Source organism: Coptis chinensis, chromosome 4 (assembly GCF_015680905.1).
Source record: "Coptis chinensis isolate HL-2020 chromosome 4, ASM1568090v1, whole genome shotgun sequence".
In the NCBI taxonomy this organism is placed as follows: domain Eukaryota; kingdom Viridiplantae; phylum Streptophyta; class Magnoliopsida; order Ranunculales; family Ranunculaceae; genus Coptis; species Coptis chinensis.
In genome coordinates this window covers 73,535,154-73,557,158 of record NC_141459.1, presented here as the reverse complement: position 1 = coordinate 73,557,158, position 22,005 = coordinate 73,535,154, and the positions used below count along the sequence as shown (strand labels likewise).

The following is a 22,005-nucleotide window of genomic DNA, read 5'->3' as shown; positions in this document are numbered from 1 at the left end:
TGCAAAAGACATGCTAGTTCATGCCTTTTTCAAGGGACTGTTATACCACCACAGGGAGGTGCTTGACATATTGAATGGGGGTAGTTTCCTAAGTAAGGGAGCCTCAGAGGCTTATAAATTTTTAGAAGATCAAACTAAAGCGTAATAATAACGGGGGTTGTGACGATATCTCCTGCAACGCTAGTTCTTCTACAACAGTTAAAGCCGCCGGTATGTTTGAGATGAAACCTGATCCAGAACTTAAAAATTTAATCGAATCTCTAACTAAAAAGGTAGAGGCTATTTCTATTCAACAAACGCTGATCCCCGTCATGAATGTCAACTCCAATCCATGTAATTTCTGTTTGAGTCCAGAGCATCCCGACTCCTATTGTCCTTTCGCCTATGAATGACAACAGTCACAACAAGATAATGTTTGCTCGATTAATAGTTTTCCTATTCCTAATGCCCCTTGGAGACAACATCCTAATTTCAGTTGAAGAAATAATCAACAAATAACACCTCCAAGGTTTAATAATCAAAATGTTAGGCCAGCAAACAATTATAACGAAGGACCACCATGACAAGGTCAAGGACAAGGTCAGGGTAATTATAATTATAACAACCAAGCTCAACCATGACAAGGACAAGGTCAGGGTAATTATAATAATTATAACAATAATAATTATAATACTAATAGAGGTATCATTCCGGTAAATAATAACTACCAAAATCCACCCATTAATAATCAAAGTGACATAGTTCCTGTCACACAACCAGTAGCAAATCCTACTCCACAACCGGATCATTTTGATACCTTTATGCAATCTCAACAACAAATTTTACAAGCTATCCAACTTTCCTTAAAACAGTTAGCTCAAGAGAAAGTGCAACCCAAAGGTGTGTTTCCAGGTCAAGCGATAGCTAATCCTAAAACAACAAACACAGCCTTTGAGGTAAATGGTAATACTAGTACGGAAAATGAAAATGTAGGTGAGCTAAATGCCATCTCCACTCTTCGTTCTGGGAGAGTGGTTGATAACAAAGTAACTATGCCTATAGTTATCCTACCAGTTGTCCCTACACCGGAGATTGTACTAGATACCGTAATAGAAACTGAAGAGCCTACCCCTGTAGAGGTACCAGTTAAATCACAACTTAAGAAACAGAAAGCAAAGGTTAGACATCCAGTTGATCCATACGCTAAATATAGAGAGAAACTACCGTTTCCCCATAAATTAGCTATGTTAAACAGGGATACAAACTTCGACGAGATTAGGGAAGTTTTTAAAAAGCTAACGATAAACTTACCTTTTCTGGACGCAATTAAAAAATTACCTCACCATGCTAAGTTTCTCAAAGAGTTGTGCACTAAAAGGCGTAAGACAAATATTCCTAAAGACACCTTTTTAACTGAACAGTTTCCAACTTTAACGGAACACAATGGAATCATTAAGTACAAGGACCTTGGTCATCCTACTGTACAATGCACCTTAGGATATTCCCACACTATGACCGCTTTACTAGACTTGGGGGCGAGTGTTAGCTTACTCTCGTATTATCTATACAAACAAATAGGTCTACAAGATATGCAACCTACTAAAATGACGTTGCAATTAGCGGATCAATCTATTAAGTACCCTAACGGTGTGGTTGAAAATGTGTTAAGGTCAAGGATTTCTACTATCCTGCTGATTTTGTTATCCTCGATACAGAAGTCTCTAACGACTCTGTTCCGATCATCTTAGGGCGTCCCTTCTTGGCGACTGCCAACACACTTATAAACTGCCGCGATGGTTCGATGTCCTTGTCTTTTGGCCATCTTTCGGTTGAGATAAATATTTTTAAAATGATGAAACAGTTACCAGATTCGTCTATAAATGGAGAGGTTAACATGATCGAGAGCTTATCTCAAAATTACTTTAATAACACGTTTCTAGAAAACCATATGCATAAATTCCTTTCTTTTGGAAGTTCAGATTTTGTCGATGACTCCTACATAGAGGAAGTCAACACCATCTTCGAGTCTACACAAATCGTAGACCCTTCGGTTGCTCCATAAACAGTGTTTGAAGACCTGCTGCCTAAGCAAGTATTCATTACTCAAGATGAGTACCCTCCAGAAGCATTTATCGATATTTCTTCTACCTCGGTGCTTAAACCTCTTCCTCCTGAGTTAAAGTATATTCAACTTGATTCAGATGGTAGTCATCCGGTAATTATATCTTCTCTGTTATCTAAGGAGGAAGAGACACGGTTGATCAGGGTGATTAGGGAATATCGTTCTGCGATAGGTTGGTCCCTAGCCGACATTAAGGGAATTGACCCTAATGTGTGCACTCATCGTATCCATTTAGAGGATAACGCAAGACTTCCCGCTAATCTCAGCGTCGTTTAAACCCTGCCATGAAAGAAGTGGTCAGGGAAGAGGTCTTACGATTACTCGATGCGGGTATCATATACCCAATCTCTGATAGCGAATGGGTAAGTCCCATTCATGTAGTTCCAAAGAAATCAGGGATTACCATGGTACGTAACGCCAAGGGTGAATATGTTTCCACGCATGGTCATATGAAATGGAGGATCTGTATTGATTACAGACGTTTAAATGCCATGACACGAAATGATCATTTTCCTTTACCCTTTATAGATCAAATGCTTGAACGTCTAGCTGGTCATGCTTTTTATTGTTTTTTGGATGGCTACTCTGGCTATTCCAAATTATTATTGATATTGATGACCAAGAAAATACTACCTTCACATGTCCTTTTGGAACATACGCCTATAAACGAATGCCTTTTGGCCTTTGTAATGCTCCTGGTACCTTCCAGCGGTGTATGCTTCATATATTTAGTGACATAGTAGAGCGTTTCATGGAAGTGTTCATGGATGATTTTTCTATCTATGGAAACTCTTTCACTGAATGCATGTCTAACCTGTCTAAAGTTTTAACACGATGTGAAGAGAAGAGTCTCGTTTTAAATTGGGAAACATGTCACTTCATGGTGAAAAAAGGCATAGTACTAGGTCACATTGTATCTAGTGATGGCATCGAAGTAGATAAGACCAAACTAGATAAGATAGCTACTCTACCTATACCACGGATTGTCCATGATATTAGAGCTTTTCTAGGCCATGCAGGTTTTTAAACGATGCTCAGAGGAATTATACAACTACTGAAAAAGAATTCTTAGCTGTCGTTTATGCTTTAGATATGTTTCATCCTTATTTGGTTGGTTCTAAGACTCTAGTTTACACGGACCATGCAGCCCTTAGGTACCTTCTCGCAAAGAAGGATGCTAAGCAGAGATTAATCTGATGGATTCTTCTCCTGCAAGAATTCATATTAGAAATAAAGGACAAACGAGGGGTCAAAAATGTTGTTGCCGACCACTTATCTAGACTTACAAACGACGATGATAGTGATTCTAACTCCATACTGGACTCTTTTCCGGATGAGCATCTGTATGCTATTTTTTTTGCACCATGGTATGCTGACATTGTGAATTATTTAGCGTCTGATGTTATTCCTTATGATTGGTCAAGAAATGAATGTAAGAAGTTTTTGGCCAGAGTTAAGCTATACTACTGGGATGAGCCCTACCTTTCCAAATATTGTGCGGATCAGATTATTCGTCGTTGTATTCCCATTGGGGAATACAATGAGGTTCTCTCATTTTGCCATGACAAAGAGTGTGGTGGCCATTTTAGTGGTATGAAAACAGCTGCTAAAATTCTTCAATGTGGGTTTTATTGGCCTACTCTCTTTAAATCTGCCCAAGTGCATTGCAAGACGTGCATTCGTTGCCAACAACTTGGGCGAATCACGAAGCGTAATATGATGCCATTAAATCCAATAATGGTGGTAGAAATTTTTGACATATGGGGCATTAATTTCATGGGTCCCTTTTCAGTTTCCCACGGTTTCATTTATATTCTAGTTGTCGTGGACTACGTGTCTAAATGGATAGAGGCCATGGCTTGCCGTAGCAATGACCATAAGACAGTTGTGTTTTTTGTTAAAGAGTATATTTTCTGTCAATTTGGCATTTCCAAAGCCATCATTAGTGATGGTGGAACACATTTTTGCAACAGAGTTGTTGCATCTCTCGTGAAAAAGTATGGAGTTACACATAAGGTAGCAACTCCATATCATCCACAAACTAGCGAACAAGTAAAAGTTTATAATAGGGAAATCAAAAAGATATTAGAAACAACTGTAAATCCTGATAGGAAGGACTAGTCAAAGCGTCTATCTGATGCCTTATGGGCATATAGGACGACTTTCAAAACTCCTATAGGTATGTCTCCTTTTAGACTTGTATTTGGGAAACCTTGTCATTTGCCCGTTGAATTGGAGCACCGTGCTATGTGGGCTATAAAAAGCCTTAACTTCAATGTCGATGAGGCGGGTGTCAAGCGCAAGTTGCAATTGAATGAGCTTGAAGAAATCGGTAGCGATTCTTATGATCTCGCGAAGGATTATAAAGCTAAGATAAAATGTGTTCATGATAAGTAGATCTTGCGCAAAGAGTTTGTGGTAGGTCAAAAAGTCTTGCTTTACAACTCCCGTCTACATATTTTTCTAGGAAAATTAAAAACCCGTTGGTGTGATCCTTTTCTGGTTACTGAAGTCACCCCTCATGGGGCAATCACCTTGGTAAATCCCAAGGACAACAGTATCTTTCAAGTTAATAGCCAACGGTTGAAACATTTTCACGAGCTATTGTCCCCTGATGTAGAGGAAGTCCTTTACAGGACCTTGTCTATGAGGACTGACCTTTTTTATTGGTGTACTTTCTTTCATTTCCATATATTGGTAAGTGCACCATTCAGGTAACCGGGCCCTCCTTATGGAGTGTGTGGCTATAAGTACCGGATCCTAAGTCCACGTTAAACATAATTCACGTTTTCCACTCTTGCATGTTTTCTCGGATTTTGAGTCATGTTCTTCTATGGTGTGAATTATGCATTTATTGCTTTATTGTTTTTCTTATATTAAACCTTATACAAAAAAAAAAAAAATTGTTAAAATCATAAAAATAGTAATTTATGAAGTCTCGGGAATCTGACTTTAAAAGACCCATTTTTAAAACAAATTTTCTAAACTTCGTTGCCAAAAATTTGTTTGGGGGTGGGGTGTTCTTTTCTGTACTGGATTGTTCAACTTTCTATTTGTGTTGTGTAGGCTATTTAATTGTATTTCGATTCGGGTTGACTTTATCTATGAAATTAGAGTTCATTCGTTCGCATAACTTACGTCACGCAAGCACTTCGAGGCATTTTTCATCTTCTTATGTGTCATCCACGGTTGGAATAGAGTGTTTTATGGATCATTAGATTGGAAATTCTCTCCTGATCATTTCCATAGCTCATTCATAAAAATCGGACTGGTAACGAAGCGGCAATTTTAGTTTGAAGTTGCGCGAAAACTCAACAAAAATCGAAAAATCAAATTGGGCTTGGGCCCAAACTCGTGCGCACATGCCACGCACGTGCGTCCCTTTCCTTCACACCAACAATTCGCGATTCTATCTCCCACCAACGCCATTAACAAGCTTCAAAACCTAAAAAAAAAAAAAAAAATCTAATTACACCCATGCCAATCAATTAAATTGATCCCAAATCTTCTCCAAACTACACCCACCACCATCCCCACAATTCCCACCACCAAAACATTACAAAAAACAAAAAAAAAATTGAGGAATTTGAACTGTCGCGCCACCACCGCGCAACCACCACTGTTTGGTTAGTGAGGTTGTCTCAAACACCATCCCCACATTCAATTTAAAGCCCCAACTCATCCCAAATCTTAAAATGACTCAAAGACGTCGGATTTTGTCGGAGCACGCGTTTACTACTGACCACTTCGCGCTATTTTATGGTGACGAGATGGTTATGAGAGATTGGAGTGGTTTGTGGTACTCGACAGACGATTTTTACCATGAAGATTTGGTCTGACAGTTTTATAGGACGAGGGAGTTAGATGGAAATAGGATTTTTGTTAGGGTGGCTGGGAGGAGGAGGGAAGTATCTACTGGGTTGTTAGCTGAGATTTTAGGCATTCCGCCTAGACGCCATCTCGATGCCACACTACAGGATTCCCAATTTACTAGGGTCGAACCTTTGATGAACGTGACTGTTTCGGAAGGGGACTACAATGCGATCTCGCATTGTGTTCGCCAGTCGTCTCTCAGAACCAACCAGCTGGCTGTAGCTCAGTGGATTGGTAAGAATGTCATAGGGAAGGAGAAAGTCAGTGACATCTATCTGAACTGCCTTCACATTCTATGGATACTCCAAGAGCAGAAGTACGAGTTCTGATTTTGGAGTTTTTGGGTAACATGATTAGGGGAGTTGGGAAGAGTATTGCACCTCTCCCTATTTTGATAACCAAGATCATGATGACCTTGAGAGCGACTCCGACTTCTGATAGGATTTGCCTGAAAGAGTACCAAAATCCTCATATTTATACAGAGTGTATCCAAAAAGTTTGGAGGTTGCCTGAAAAGAGGGTAGTCGAAGAGGATGAGGAGGACACGGCATGTTTTGATGCCGATGCCTTGGAGAGGTGTAGGTCGGATGCAGAACGCATGGCTGTGATTCATCATGGCATGCGTTCTCTCAACACTATTTGTGAAGACCTCCGAACTCGGCAGGCTACCATGCATCATAACTTTGAGACTCGTGCCCATCGCGAGGATGAGCGGTGGGAACAGACGAGGGCCGAGATGGAAGCTCAGCGCAAGTTCTGAGACGATATGCTTGCACACTTTCCACCCCAGGGGGTGCTTCTTCTGAGGAGCAGTTTGTGAGGCATGAGCGTCGTTGCCGTAGGACGGATGGCTCTAGCCCATCAGGAGCTCAGGAGACATCACCTTCCCATGTCCCTTCCACTACTAGCAGCGAGTGGTTTAGGAATATTATGAGTTGATGTTGTTTTGTATTTGTTTTTTATTTTAGTTCGGCTGTTAATTTATGAATTTCGTATTTAATTTTGAATTTGGTTGTTAAATGTTGTTTGAATTTCCGTTTTAATATAATCCGGTTCTTTTTAAATTGTGCATTGTTTTTATCATTAATTCCACCTTCCCGAATTGTTTGGGGGTGGTATTATGTATTCTAGCATGATTTTTTATATGATCCTCCGGTTTAGAATTTGTGTTGGAGTGAGGGTTGAGAATATTGTCGATATGGGCATCACTATGAATAGATATTGTGATAGGATGAAATCTCGATGAATTAGGTAGTTTCTATCCTAAATTCAACCTAAAAGATATTAGGTTTGTTTTGGAATAGAGAATATGGGTTGTTTCCGTTTTCGGGTTTGGAAATTTTTTGTTTCCGGCAATTGCCTTAAAATTTTTGGTAACTTCTCGATTAGTTTTAGCAACTTAAAACCTATAAAAACTTCATTTATTCTACACTCACAACCCACACTACACCTCACTTTCATCTCTCACCTTTCACTCCCACGATTCCCATCTTCTTATCCATTTTAGCACTATCAGCAGCTCGGAGCGCGCCTACGCCCTAGTGGAGTGCGACCTATGCCCTAGGCACTCTCTGACAGAATTTCATCAGAGCGCGACCTGCACCCTACCAAGCCTTGAGCTGAGCGCGACCTGTGCCCACAACACTAGAATTCCAGTTTTCATCCTAAGCGCGACCCGCGCCCATCCTAGGCACAAAGTGAGCGCGACCTACGCCCAAGTGCCTGGAACTCGAAAATCATCAAGGCGCACCCCGCGCCCTATCCAGGCATAGGTGGAGCGCACCCCGCGCCCAGAACCCTATGGGCAAGAAAAATTACAATTTTTTGTGGGTTGTTCCAGGATCCTTCGTAGCTATTCCAGCGAGTTTATTAAGGATGACATTCCCTCGTATCATACCAGAACAGTCTTTTGAAGACTTGTTCCAAAGTGACACCTATGGTGCGTGGTTTCGTGAAGTGAACATTCTAGCAGGATGGGAGCCACTATTGGTAAGTCCGTATGAACTTTATTCTCCTGCACTTACATTGTATTTTTATGAAAATTGTAAGTTCTTTGATAGACCAGATGGAGAAAAAGTGTTCTCCATCACCATCAGGGATGAACCAAAGGAAATTTCCAGGTTTTTTATAGCCTTTGTGCTTGGACTTGCTATGCCGGTCGAAATACATGACTCATGTGCCTATTTGGTAGATAATATGTACATGTATAACTAAGATGATTTGCATGAGCATTACGAGGCAGGAATCTTTAGGATAGAGGACTAAGGGGATTATAACGTCGCCCTTGGTAGCCTGTCTATGAACGTGGGCACTGTTATGTTTTGGATTATGCTAAACATTAGAGGGGAATGTCGTTATTCTTCTGTGAATGGCAAAACTTGTGATATTTTCCTTGCTTTAGCTGGGGGATGTACACTCTAAGATATTCCCCAGACCTTAATGTCTAGTTTAGAAAGAGCCCATGGAAAGAGGCATGAATACCTTCTTATGCCTGTTTTAATTTGCCGTATAATGCTATGTTTCTTCCCTGTTTTTTGTGCCCGTTTCACGGATTGGGTTGGGGTTGACATTGTGAGACCCACCAATTGTATTATTTGATCCTTTCGTGCAATGACTTGGCAAGGGTGGAGGATATAACCTCATCAGGTTGTGCCTTACACCCCATCCGACCAAGTGGCGCTTGACAGGTTACCTATAGTAGATGATAAGTGGCATGAAGCTTGGCAAATTACCATGGCGTGGCCAGGATGCGAAGGAACCTCATTTCTTCATTAAGGATGAGGAGGAAAATGTTTGAACGGGACTTAAGGTTAGTGATAAGAGCCCAAAACTGTAGTTTTAACCCTGTAACAGTTATACTTTTAGACCAATTATGTGAGTAATAATTAAGAGTTAATACTGATTACGTGTTTTTATGCATTTCAGGCTTCAAAGTCCATTATGTGCAGAAATGTGCCACTTTAGCGAGATAAAGGAGCAAAGGTCGGTTGCTAAGGAGTTCTGTGATTAAAGGCCAAGATTCAAGAAGACAAAGCCTTTCTAAAGCCCGGTCAAAAGCTGAAAAGTCGACGCGGGCAGAAACAACACTCAAAGTCAGCAGAACTTCCGAAGGCCGTATCTTTGGACTCAGATCTTGGAATTGGGCCTACCTTATGTCAAAACGACCGGATCGGAAAGATCTTTCCAATGGTCTAAACCTTGACCTAATCAGAGGAGCAAAAGTAGACGAAAAGTCTGTTGAAGCCAACTGTAGCTGAAGAAGCCTTTTTGGACTGAAAGAATTGGGTTTTGGGCCTGATTCTCTGGCCCAAAACATGTCTCCAAGCCCATGAACGATTTTTGGATCTGAACATATAAAAACAAAAGCTTTACTCTTTGTTAATGGTAGCTAGTTAGACCTAAAACAATAGATAATTCTAGATCTAGTTTTCATTAAATAAAATTAAGTTTAGTTTAAATTCAATTCTTGTTTAGATTAAACTCTTAGAATCATTGTTCTTCATTAGTATTGATAAATAAAATAGCTAGTTTGTTAATTTCGATTTTTGTCATTTCAATTTATTGATCTAATTTTAATTCTTGTTGAGTATCATTTCTGAGTTGTTAAATTAGATTGAAGTATTGTTAGTTAAATTAGCCAAGGAGAATTTTGGTATGATGTTTAGTTTTAAATCAATGGGAAATGATAGTGGTATGAATCAAGGCTAAACCTCCATTAGAGGGGTTGAAGAAGCCTTGATGACGCTGGATCTTTGTTAAACTTAGAAATCGTCGTGATAATTATTCCACTCTAGAAACGATTAATTCACCATTAGAATGGGTTTAATCGCTCACATGCTAGTTATGAATTGGTAGAAATGCCATATATAATTAGGGATTAGGATTACTATTTTGATATACTAAGCATTCAATTTGGATCACGATGAGTCTTTCTTAGTAGGATTAAGTCGCGTTAAGGTGGATTCAATTCCCTTTAATTCTTTATCTAGATTCAAACCCTTAGCATTCTCTCTTTTCGTTATTCATAACTTGTTAATTTAATTCACCTCGTAGTATAGAATTCCCCTCGTAAACCTCTCATTAGACTTAAAACCGATTAGTTAACTATGAAATCATTTCATGCTAGAGAACTAGGAGTGGAACGAATTTGTTACTCCACTCTATTTCGATAGAATTGAGAGTAGACAACTTGATAAATATAGACTCGTAGTAAGTTTTAGTTTACTTACGTTTTGAGTTTCATCGTTCATTTCGTAGGTAAACTATCACTTTTATCATTTATCAGTTAGTTTTTATTTCAGTTAATGTCTGCTTATGTCCCAAGCAATCTATTTCTCATTAACCCCATAACGGGTGGAACTCTTATAGAGTTGCGTTTGTTTTTCTTTTCTATATTAGTATGTTTAACCTTATTTTGCAGATGCTCCAGAATTTCACGCGTTTCAATGGTATTTCTCTACCCTAGTTATTTAAATATTTTGAGGACAAAGCATGCTTCTTGTTTGGGGGGGGGGGGGCATAGAAACACGTGTAATTAAGGCATCTATTATGATATAGATATGTATAATATGCACTTGTTTTCTAGTTAAAAAATTTAAATTTTTTTAAAAATATAAATAAAAATTATGCTATACACTTAGAAATATTGGTATTGTTTTCTTTCTCTATGCTCTCAATAATCTAGAAGTCTCACGTAGCTTTTGCATTAGAATAGTTTTTAGACACTTAGGCTAATATGTATGTAATAATGTTTGTATCTATCTATAAATATGTTACATGAGTATCTATGATTGTTGGCAGTAAGTTTCTGAAATCTAGGCTAGAGTACTTATTCTACAAATCATGTGAGAATATAGCCTAAAGCCTTATATGAGTGAACATTTGAGAAATGACACAAGGGAGAAGTAAAATCCGGATAGAGAAATCACACGTCCACTTGCTTGATTACTATACCATATCCTAAGCGAGAATTTAGGCCCTCTTTGGATCGATATAGCCAGAAATTCAACCCTATGAATTATTTTCCGCTAGTCGCCCCTCTGAGCCTTTCTTGAGCCTTTCACAAACCACAAATCCTTTACCCTGTTACAAAACAAAACAAAATAAAAAATCAACCTACCCAATTCTGTGAATAAGTATGAGAATAGAGATGAAGAATAGAAAAGAGAAGAACCTTTGAAATCAAGAATTCGTTAGTCGCTTCAGAAGAAAAAAGTAAGTTTCCATCCAAATAAAAAAATAATAAAAAAATAATAAATAAAAAATAAATAAAAGGAAATAAAGAGTTAGAACTCCAAAAATTGAATCAAGGAGTCAAAAGCCAAAGAAAAAGAAAAAAAAATATGGCTAAGGATGGAAACAAAGTGTAGAAGCAAAAGTCAAGAATAAGGTTTTCTCTAGTTACATAATATGAAGACTCTATTATCTCAGACTTGTCCTCTTTGAATATCCATTTCCTTCCTTCTTAAACCATCTCCTAATCCCCGCAACACCTAATAAAGACCTCTAGCTCGAATAGGAATAGGTTAGTGTGATAGTAAGTGGCAGATGTGTTTGATCGACTTCCTCTTCCCTGTGTGTCATTGAGATGGTAAGGTAAAGTGTGCCCACTACACACTGGAGTAGCGAAACTTGAGCGGAAAAATCAGAGTGGTTTTTGTCTTGACATTTATGTGAGGATTTATTTAAGGATGCTATTCCGAGTTTTCAGAAACGGACTTGCTAGTTCATCTCATAGTATTACTCATTGTATATATGTTTATTCGTAGATGATTGATTATTATGCATATATTAGCTTAGGTTTTGATTTGATTATTCTGTATTCATTGCTAGTGAGATGTATAGATAATTGAGACATAGATAAGGAAACAATAGTTTTATTTTTTAAGTCGTTGTAGTATAGATGAAGTTTGTGAATACCTTCACTGGAAAACTCTCACGAGGCTATAACTCGTCCAGTAGGGAATTCCTAGTGGTTTAAGGCCTTGTTGCATATGGTCAATGCAATCGCACTCGGTGAAATGAGATTAGTTAGAACTCTATTTTTGGTCACTTATGCTAATTTCTCATATTTGCTTGAGGACAAGCAAAATGCTGTTTGGGGGTGGTTTGATAAGAGCCTAAAACTGTAGTTTTAACCCCTTAACAATAATACTTTTAGACCAATTATGCGAGTAATAAATAAGAGTTAATGCTAATTACATGCTTTTATGTATTTTATGCATTAAAGTCAATTATGTACAGAAATGTGCCACTTTGGCGATAGAAAGGAGCAAAGGGTTGGGTGCTAAGAAGTTCTGGGATTAAAGGCCAAGACGGGCAGAAACAACACACAAAAGTTAGCAGAACTTCTGAAGATCGTATCTTTGGACTCAAGCCTAGTAACTGGGTGTACCTTATGTCAAAACGACCGGCTCGGAAAGAGATTTCAAATGGTCCAAACCTTGACCCAATCAGAGGAGTAAAAGTGGATGAAAAACCTATTGAAGTCAAAGCTAGTTGAAAAGGGCCCTGTGGACTGAAGAAATTGGGGTTTGGGCTCGATTTTCCAGCCCAAAACATGGACCCTCTGCCCATGCACGAAAATGTGGATCTGGTCTCCTCCATTTCCACACACAAGACTTAGCTTTAAAGAATCAATTAGTCTAGGTTAGAAGGTAGCCATTAAAAAGCTTAGTTTTAGATCTAGTTTTTGGATTTAATTAATTAGTTTCCATTCTATTAATTAGTTTCATTCCTTGTTTTAGATTAGTTATTTGAATCATTGAATATCATTCATTAGATAAATAAAATAGTTAGTTCTTGCTAAATTCGATCTTGTTATTTAATGATTTCTTAGTTGTTAATTTAGATTTCAATTATTGTTTAGTTAAATTTAATAAAGTTAGAATTTTTATATTATGTCTTATTCAATTTCAATTGGAAATAATAGTTTGATGAATCGAGGCTAAACCTCTATTAGAGGGGTTTGATGAAGCCTTGATGAAAACTTGATTTTGTTAGCTTGAAATCGTTATAAGAGTCTATTCCACTCTAGAAGGTCGTTGATTCGCCATGAGAATGGGTGGAGATATTAGATTGGAGCTTGGTCTAGTTAATGGGGATCTTAAGGGGCGATTTTTTCCTTAAGGGCAATTTGGTCTTTTTTGCAAAAATTAGAAATTTTAGGACAAAAAACATGGGAATTGAGAGTCGCTGCATACCAGGGCAAGATGAAAACGAAGATGAAGATGAAGATGGAGACATTATCGCAGGCAAGTTCAAAACCATTTTCGGGAAAGGGTCGTTAGAGAAGTTTATGAAGCAGCGCATGTTGAAAATCCATAAGGAAGTTTTGCAGCTAGAGGAAGAAGGTGAGGGACTTGATGTAGAAGCAGATCGAGGGAATGTAGGAGCAGATATCGCAAAACTAACTGTGACTGAGCCACCAACACAAAGAGTGGGCGACAACAACAACAAAGTTGGTCAAAGTGCTACAACACCAGCAAAAACCAGTTCATGGGTTGATGTGCTGGGCAGAGATGCAGTGGGTAAAGAGACGTTGAGGTACATCCCACCAACAATGGTGAATGGCAAACCAGTTATACATGTCAAGAGCACTCAATTTGCACATGTTAATCGAAAATATGAGAACTTGGTGGTTGGGTACTTTTAGGGAGGCATACAGGTATGGGTATGTGAAAGAGGTTGTTAGCAAGACATGGAGGCTGCAACACAAATTTACAATGCACTCACAAGGGGAAACAATGTTCACATTCAAGTTTGATAGTGAGGAGGATAGAAGGAAGGTGTTGGACATTGGGTCATTCCATATTGCCAGCCGCTTGTTTGTAATAAGGTCGTGGAAGTTGTTCCTTGAATCGGAAGTGAAGGAACTGAAAACGATACCAGTGTGGGTAATAATGAAGAAGTGCCCACTGGAGTTGTGGGACAAGGAGGGGTTTAGCATGGTGGGTAGTGCCATTGGTATACCAATGTTTGCAGACAAGTTAACAGAAGAGAAAAAGAGGATGGCATATGCGCTAGTTTGCATAGAGGTTGACATTGATTGTACATACCTTGAAGGAACTACTGTTGTGGTTGATTAGCAAAAAGCATTTGAGATTAGTTTTGAATATAACTGGAAACCTCCTCAGTGCGCAGAGTGAAAGGTGTTTGGGCACTCGGACTCACAATGCGCCAAGCAGCTAGAGAAGAGAGGTCATGTGAATCAAAGGAATGAGGTGTGGTTGGAAAAAAATAGAAAGAAATCAGAACAGAAAGAATCGGTAGCAGCTGAACCAAAAGAGAAGAAAGGAACTGAGTTGGATGACCAGGGAAAGGAAGCTGACACTGGGGCTGAGGGCCTAAATGAGACTGAATCGGGAGAGTGGGCAGTACCGAGCAGGAAGCATGCAGCAAAGCCAAGGCACAAACATTTGGAAGTAAAGGAAAACACTCTGGGGAAGGAAGTAACCACTTCTGATTATATAGGGAGTGAGGAAGCACAGGGCCCTCAAACAATGCAGAAAGGAGAGCAGAGTATGCCGGATACAGCCACAAAAAGTGATAACAATGGGAAAGGGACGCTGTGGGAGGGTGGAGCAGAGGGGTCTAGGCCCAAAATGAAAAGCCCAAGTGATCCAAACGAAAGTCACAAACAGGGAAAGGTGGTACACATACTCAAAAGGCCGAAAACTAGAGCCACAAGCAAGAAAGTAAGCACACAGAGTGGGCCTCGGTTTGGTCCCCTCGCCAATCAAAATTAATTTTATGATTAGTGTGGGCTGTTGGAATATTCGGGGGCTCAACAAGGGGTTTAAACAACATGAGATAAAGGCTATGATTAGGAAGTCAGAATTGAGTATAATGGGTATAGTGGAGACAGGTATTAAGCAGGAGAATGTGCAAACAGTTAGGAGAGTGTGCTACCCTGGCTGGGAAGTGGAGCATAACTATGAATATAGTGAATTGGGAAGAATATGGTGTTGCTGGAACCCGACGAACTGTGCTATGCGACTCATTGAGAAGAATGAACAAAGCATCACCATGGAGACTACTCTGTTGAATGGGAAAATATTTGTAATCTCAGTAGTATACAGCTCAACTAATCGAGAGAGAAGGAATGAACTCTGGAGGGTGTTAATTCAGCTATCTTACACTATCCAGAAGCCATGGATTGTCATCGGGGATTATAACTCAGTTTTGAATGCACAAGGAGGAACTGAGATGCAGCCACAGCACTTCGCGGATTTGATGCAATGTGTCACAATGAGTGGGCTGATGGATCTGAAACAAACGGGGAATTTCTTAACATGGAATAATAAACGGGAACAGAGAACATGGCGAAAACTGGACAGGGTGATGGTGAATGATAAGTGGGTGAGTGAGTATACAGACACCGAGGCACACTACAAGAGCCCCGAGGCAACTTCGGACCATTCATCTATTATAGTGGCGTCAACTAAGAGTACAGGGAGATACAAAAAATCCTTCAGGTTCTTCAACTATTGGATACAACAAGAGGGATACACAGAGACCGTACAGGCAGCATGGAATACCCCAGTAGTTGGCAACCCAATGTTCACATTCATGCATAAATTGAAACACACTAAGGAGGCTTTGATAAAGTGGAATAGAGACAGAGGTCGGGTAGCAACAGAGAAAGTGGAGGCAGAGAAGGCGTTAGTAGAAATTCAGGAGTTGTTACAAGCCCAACCGCTTAACCATGGGTACAGTGTCCAGGAGAAGGTTCTCAAGGCTAAGTTTGTCAAAGCAGCGGCTGCTAAGGAGTCAGAGAGGAAATAGAAATCAAGGGATCAGGTGGTGACGTTAGGGGACAACAACACGAAGTACTTCTTCAACTCTATCAAAGTGAGAAACATGACAAATAAGATAAATTGTCTCAAGGATGGGCAAGGAAAAGTATATGAAGAACTGGCTGACATTGGAAAGGAATGTGTCAAGTACTACAAAGAGCTGTACAGTCCGGATTTCCTAGAGTTGCTGGATTTTACAGAGTTGGAAGATACACAGGTAGAACCACTGGATGGGAATATTCAGAATATGATGATTCGGGAGGTTACATGGGATGAAATTATTGAGTGCCTGGCTAACATAGAGGATGACAAAGCACCGGGCAGTGATGGGTTCTCTGCACTGTTTTTCAAAGTAGGATGGAGGATAGTGGGGGATGATTTTGTAAAGGCTATAAAGAATTTTTTCCGGTTAGGCAAGATGTTACAGGAGTGAATGCCACATGCATAACTTTAATACCGAAAGTGATTGCTCCTACTTCTTTAGGGGATTACCGGCCCATTGCATGTTGTAATGTGATCTACAAGTGTATTACCAAGATACTCACATGCAGAATGAAAAGCTTTATGCCACAGGTTATATCTCTCAATCAATCGGCATTTATAGCGGGGCGAAGCATTCAGGACAATGTGCTACTATCACATGAGTTGTTACACAACTACCATAGAGATAAGGGACCCCCGAGATGTGCAGTGAAGATTGATTTAAGAAAGGCATATGACACTGTTAGATGGGAAGTAGTGAGTTACGCTCTGACCAGAATTGGGGTTCCTCCAGTGTTTGTTAATTGGATACAACGATGCATTGAAACACCGACCTATAATATTATGATTAATGGAACACCGTTTGGGTATTTCAGAGGCAGGAGAGGGATCAGGCAAGGGGATCCCATGTCACCATATTTGTTTGTACTGGTTATGGATTTTCTCACCCAGCTGATTCACAGAAGAGTAGTACAAGGGAGATACCGGCTACATCCCAAGTGTGTTAATCCAGAGGTGACTCATTTATCATTTGCGGATGACCTCATTGCCTTTATGAATGGGGACTTGAACACAGTTTGTGTCCTCAAAGATTCTCTACACAGCTTATGCAAATGCTCGGGTCTACAAGTAAATTTTCAAAAGAGCCAAATGTTTTACGCGAGAGTGGAGGAGAGAGTTGTCCAGCAAATGGAGGCGCTCATCAATTTTCCGAGAGGAATGTTGCCAGTTAAGTATCTCGGACTGCCCTTGATAACCACTCGTTTGAGAGCAAGAGACTGTACGTCACTGATAGAGAAAGTAAGACAGAGGATTCAGGCATGGAGAGGGAGAGCATTGTCCTATGCAGGACGGCTTCAACTCCTTAAAGCAGTATTGAATGGCATGAGTGTCTACTGGACAGCTTCTTTCATTCTTCCTCAGAGGACTATCGAAACTATTAACCAACTCTGTCGCAATTTCCTTTGGAATGGGCCGGAGTGTGCCACATCACATGTTCTTATTGGGTGGGATACCATATGTTTCCCATATGAAGAAGGGGGGCTCGGGATTCGAAGTTTGAAATCACTGAACGTAGCGGCAAATTTGAAACATCTCTGGAAGTTGGTTAGCTCGAGTGACACCTTATGGACTAAGTGGGTAACTAAGAATTTGATCAGAGCGAGGAATTTTTGGCAGATAAAGATTCCTAATAACTGCTCCTGGGTTTGGCGGAACTTGTTGAAGCATAGGACAGAGGCCCAGAACATAGTCCAACACCAAATTGGAGATGGAAGAGGAACTCAGGTATGGATGGATCCTTAGCACCCAGATGGTATCTTAAAAGACACGTTTCCACTAGCTCTCATACATGACTCAACGTGTAGGCTGAATGCACGCATGAGTAATTTTATAGAAGATGGACAGTGGTGCATTCCCATGCACGTCAGAAATCAGATGCCAGACATTGCTGCTTTCATAGAAGAGGAGCTCAAGGTTGGGCATGGGCCTGATCAAGTGATATGGACAGCCACCCAGAGAGGGGACTACAAACTCCGGGAGACATATGATAGAATCAGGGAAGTCAAAAATCCAGTATCTTGGAATCACTTGGTCTGGTTCTCGAATCGGATACCGAGACACTCCTTCATTGCCTGGCTCACATTCCAGGGAGGGCTGAAGACAACTAGCAAGTTGAAAGAGTGGGGGGTAGTAACTGATGACACCTGCGTGCTGTGTTGGAGGGAGAGAGAAACTGAAGTACACATGTTTTTTGAGTGCACTTACGCACAGTTCATTTGGCAGCATATGTTACAACGTGTAGGCTACAACAAGGCACAAAGTGCGAACTGGTTGGAAGAAGTGGAATGGGTGATCATGAAAACGAAAGGGAAAGGCATTCAACAGGATGCGCTTCGACTGATGTTTAATGGCTTCATCTATCATGTGTGGCAAGAGAGGAATAGAAGGATCTTTCAACACAAAAATCAGATTGCCGCCCAGGTGAGTTCATTGATCATTCATGATGTAGCGACCAACTCTCTTCTCTCAAAACAGTAATGGATGAATGTCCTGAAAGAGACAGGGTTATGTCAATATGGAATGTAATGGTGGAAGCAAGGCCGAGGTTAGTTCGATTTTGTGCATGGGAGAAGCCAAATATGGGAACGTACTGCCTCAATACTGATGGAACACTCCAGGGAGAACAAGGGGGATGGGCGGCTGTGATAAGAGACAGAGAAGGAGTCGTTGTAGCAGCTGCACAGGGGAAGTCAGAATATCAGACGATCGACCTCATTGAGTTACAGGGGTTAGCGAGAGGAATTTAGCTGGCGGTGGAGAGAAGATGTTTAAATGTTAGAGCCTAGACGGACTCAACAACAGTAACAGCTTATATGAGGGAGCAGGCCCATTACCCATGGCGAGCCCATTATCTTATGGGTGAAATTCACCGATTGAAATCCCAACTTGAGAGTTTCACACTCAAACATGTATTTCAGGAAGCCAACAAATTAGCCGATATATTAGCTAGTAATATCCCGACAGCCAGTTATGTAGTAATTACTCCTAGTTCATTTTCCGAAGATGTAAGGAAAATTGTATTCGATGATGCCACGGGCAAAAGATATGTAAGAGTATAAGCTATGTAACCAAGCTAGTTTTAATTTTAATAAAATAGGGGTAAGGGACCTCTCAAAAACCCTGCTTGCCTTTCAAAAAAAAAAAAAAAAAAAAAGGTGGATGTCCTCACATGCTAGTTATGAATTGGTAGAGATGCCATGTATAATTAGGGATTAGAACAACCAATTCTTACCATAAGAACATAAGAATTGGATTACAACAATCAATGCTAGTTTCTTAAGTTAGATTCAAGGTGGATTCAATTCCCCCCTAATTCTTATTCTAGATTCAACCTTAGTATTTTGTAGCATTTCGTAGTATAATTCGTAATTCTCTCATTGACTTTGGTAGGATTGATAGTCGTAGGAAACTTGAATGTTAAAGAACTAGGAGTGGAACGAATTTTCTATTCCAACTCTACTTCAATAGTATCGAGAGTAGAAATCTTTGATAAGTCTAGTACAAGTTCAGTTTTTAGTTTTACTTGCGTTTAGAGTTTCATCGCTTTATTCATAAGTAAAACTATCATTTTACTATTATCATCCATCTCAATTGTCCATCGCATTGCCATATCTAATTAATAAGCATACAAATTTAGTTAATATACTTAAAACAATGACAAGTTAAGAAAGTGCATTAGGATAATTAGTAAAACAAACTTGGTCCAAATGTCGTTACAGCCACATAAACATAAATTTAATTAGAAGACTCCACAGACATATCAGACTAGTACAACTACAAGACGAATAGTAATTTGATCATTACAACAATTAAAATAACTAAAAACACCATGACCAAGTAGCGGACGTAGACCCAATCGTCGCGTTGCTCAGCTACATGATCTCTCATATTTTCTATGTGAGGTGCATATGGAACTTCTATGTGAGGTGCATACGGAACGTGAGAAACTAGCACTTGGGGAGGTTGTGAATTTGTCAATTTGGTCTCTTCGATGGGTGCATATGGAACTTCTATGTGAGGTGCATGTGGAACATGAGAAGCTAGCACTTGGGGAGGTCGTGTGCACCTACGAATAATGGATTCTGAAGACATCTTACACTGAAGGTGAGTGCCCAATCTATGTCCAGCTTCTTCTATGGACTTACATCCATAGTAATTTACGTTACTATAACCATGCACCTAGGCTTTACAGTCATCCCAATTTGTGTACACTCCGCGATTCTTTCCCTCAAGTACTACGTAACACACAGGTTTTCCCATTCCTGTGATCATATTAGAAAATGGCCATAGAACATACAATTATTTTTACAACATACAAAAGGCCATAGAAAACAATTATATATATAAAATAATGCAGGCCACATGCATAAAATAAATGAAAACACAACTATATATGATATTAGTGGTCACTTGCTAAATATGCTAAATATGATATCAGTGGTCACTTGCTATATATGCTAAATATGAGTTTTACTAACAACATATATGATACGTCCACAATTTACTAAATATGATATGTCAGTCACTTGCTGTTTATTTACTACTATATATATTTTTTATACTAACTTAGCAACATCACAATCAAATCAAATGACCCAAAAGAGTACTTTTGTATCCTAGAACTCAATGTGGACGAATCTTTAGCTATCTAATATCTTCAATCATTTTATTTTGAACTCAGAGGGATACGGTGTAAAATGGGCAGCACACACATTTTCCACCAACACTCCAAAGTTTCTCTATAAAAGGGTAAAGGAGATGCACCAAGGGATAGGTGATGAAGCAAGTAATTAGACCAATGCACAGTTCGAAGTGGCCCAAGAAAGACATGATGCACAGTTCGAAGTGGCCGAGTATTCTTCTTTGGATTTGGAGAAGGAGATGGCTTTGAAGAGAGCAGAGGAAGCTGTGTCCGCATCCATAGAAATAGAGAAGACAGTGGAGGAGTTAACTCTGTCAGAAAATTACTTTTGTCAAATTACTTCTATCAGCTTGGATGGTTAGGTAACTCAATTTCGGAATGGACAAGATTTGGAACCAAATGACCGAGTGATCTCTGAGTGTGTCTGTGGATCAAGCTGCTAGTGCCAAGACTAGTTCTCATGGATAAGGGTCATACTCAAAACCCAATTTAAAAAACTTTGTATAAACCATTTTGCATGCATATCAACTAACGTTGTCAATGCATAAGGGTCATACTCAAAACCCAATTTAAAAAACTGTGTATGAACCATTTGCCCTTGTTGTCGTGACAAAAGGGAAGCACAAGCTGCAAAAAGGAAGGTAAAAGAATGTGGGTTTGGCCAGCAACCTCGTAAACACATTTGATCTGTTTTCTGGCAAATTGGGTTAAAAACAAAGAAAATAAAATAAAAAGAAATACTCCTAAAATAGAGTAGCACACCTAGACTAATATCCAACTACAGAGTTTGTCACCGCTTTGTATAGATGGAATGCTGGATTGCAAAAGCATAATGAAACTTCCTACAAAAGCAAACATTCATCAGTTCTTATTCTTCTCAAAAGACTGAAACTCACCTTTGGCTATAAAAGAAAACAAGGAGAAAAAAAACTCCACTTCTCTCACTCTTCCACTTCAATGACATCACTTCTCTCCAACAACTTGAATAGCCAAGTCTCAAAAACCCTCCCTGATAATGAAACCAGCAGTAACATGGTCAAAAGTTCTGTTTAAAACTGGTTCTGTCCTGACTGTAGGAGTTATCTCATGGATCAAATAACTCCTAACTTCAAGACACTCTCAAAGACTCAAAGACACTCTGCACACTTTCAAAGACACACTCAAAGACTCAAAGACACTCTCAAAGACACTCAAAGACACATAGCACACTTAGCACACTCATCACTCTGAACACTCAGCATTCAGCACACTCAGCACACATAGCACACTCAACACTCATCTACAACTCAGCACTCATTCCAACTCTGACAAACTCAAAACTACCAGAAAATTTATTGTTACTGATCTACAACTCTGACAAAGTCTGACAAAATTTGTGTGTGGCATGTTCCAGCAGTAGCCACCACCGCCAGCACCAGCAGCAATTGACAACTACTAAACTACACCACACACCACCACCAGCAGCATCACACCACACACACACACTTCATCACTCCACCAGCAACAACAACACACATACACACACACACTTCACCACTCCTCCACACTTC

At 39.7% G+C, this 22,005-nt stretch overlaps 1 protein-coding gene across 1 annotated transcript; it reads left to right on the top strand.

The window, feature by feature from the left end:
• Positions 1–14,821: 14,821 nt before the first annotated feature.
• On the top strand, positions 14,822–15,760 carry LOC147504737 (uncharacterized). The gene has a single exon (XM_086605341.1). It carries the CDS (start codon positions 14,822–14,824, stop codon positions 15,758–15,760), a length of 939 nt encoding a protein of 312 aa, XP_086461467.1.
• Positions 15,761–22,005: the final 6,245 nt, after the last annotated feature.

What these genes read in the sequence shown, in the direction of transcription:
- LOC147504737 (XM_086605341.1), top strand. Translation starts at nt 14,822, where the DNA reads ATGGGTATAGTGGAGACAGGTATTAAGCAGGAGAATGTGCAAACAGTT.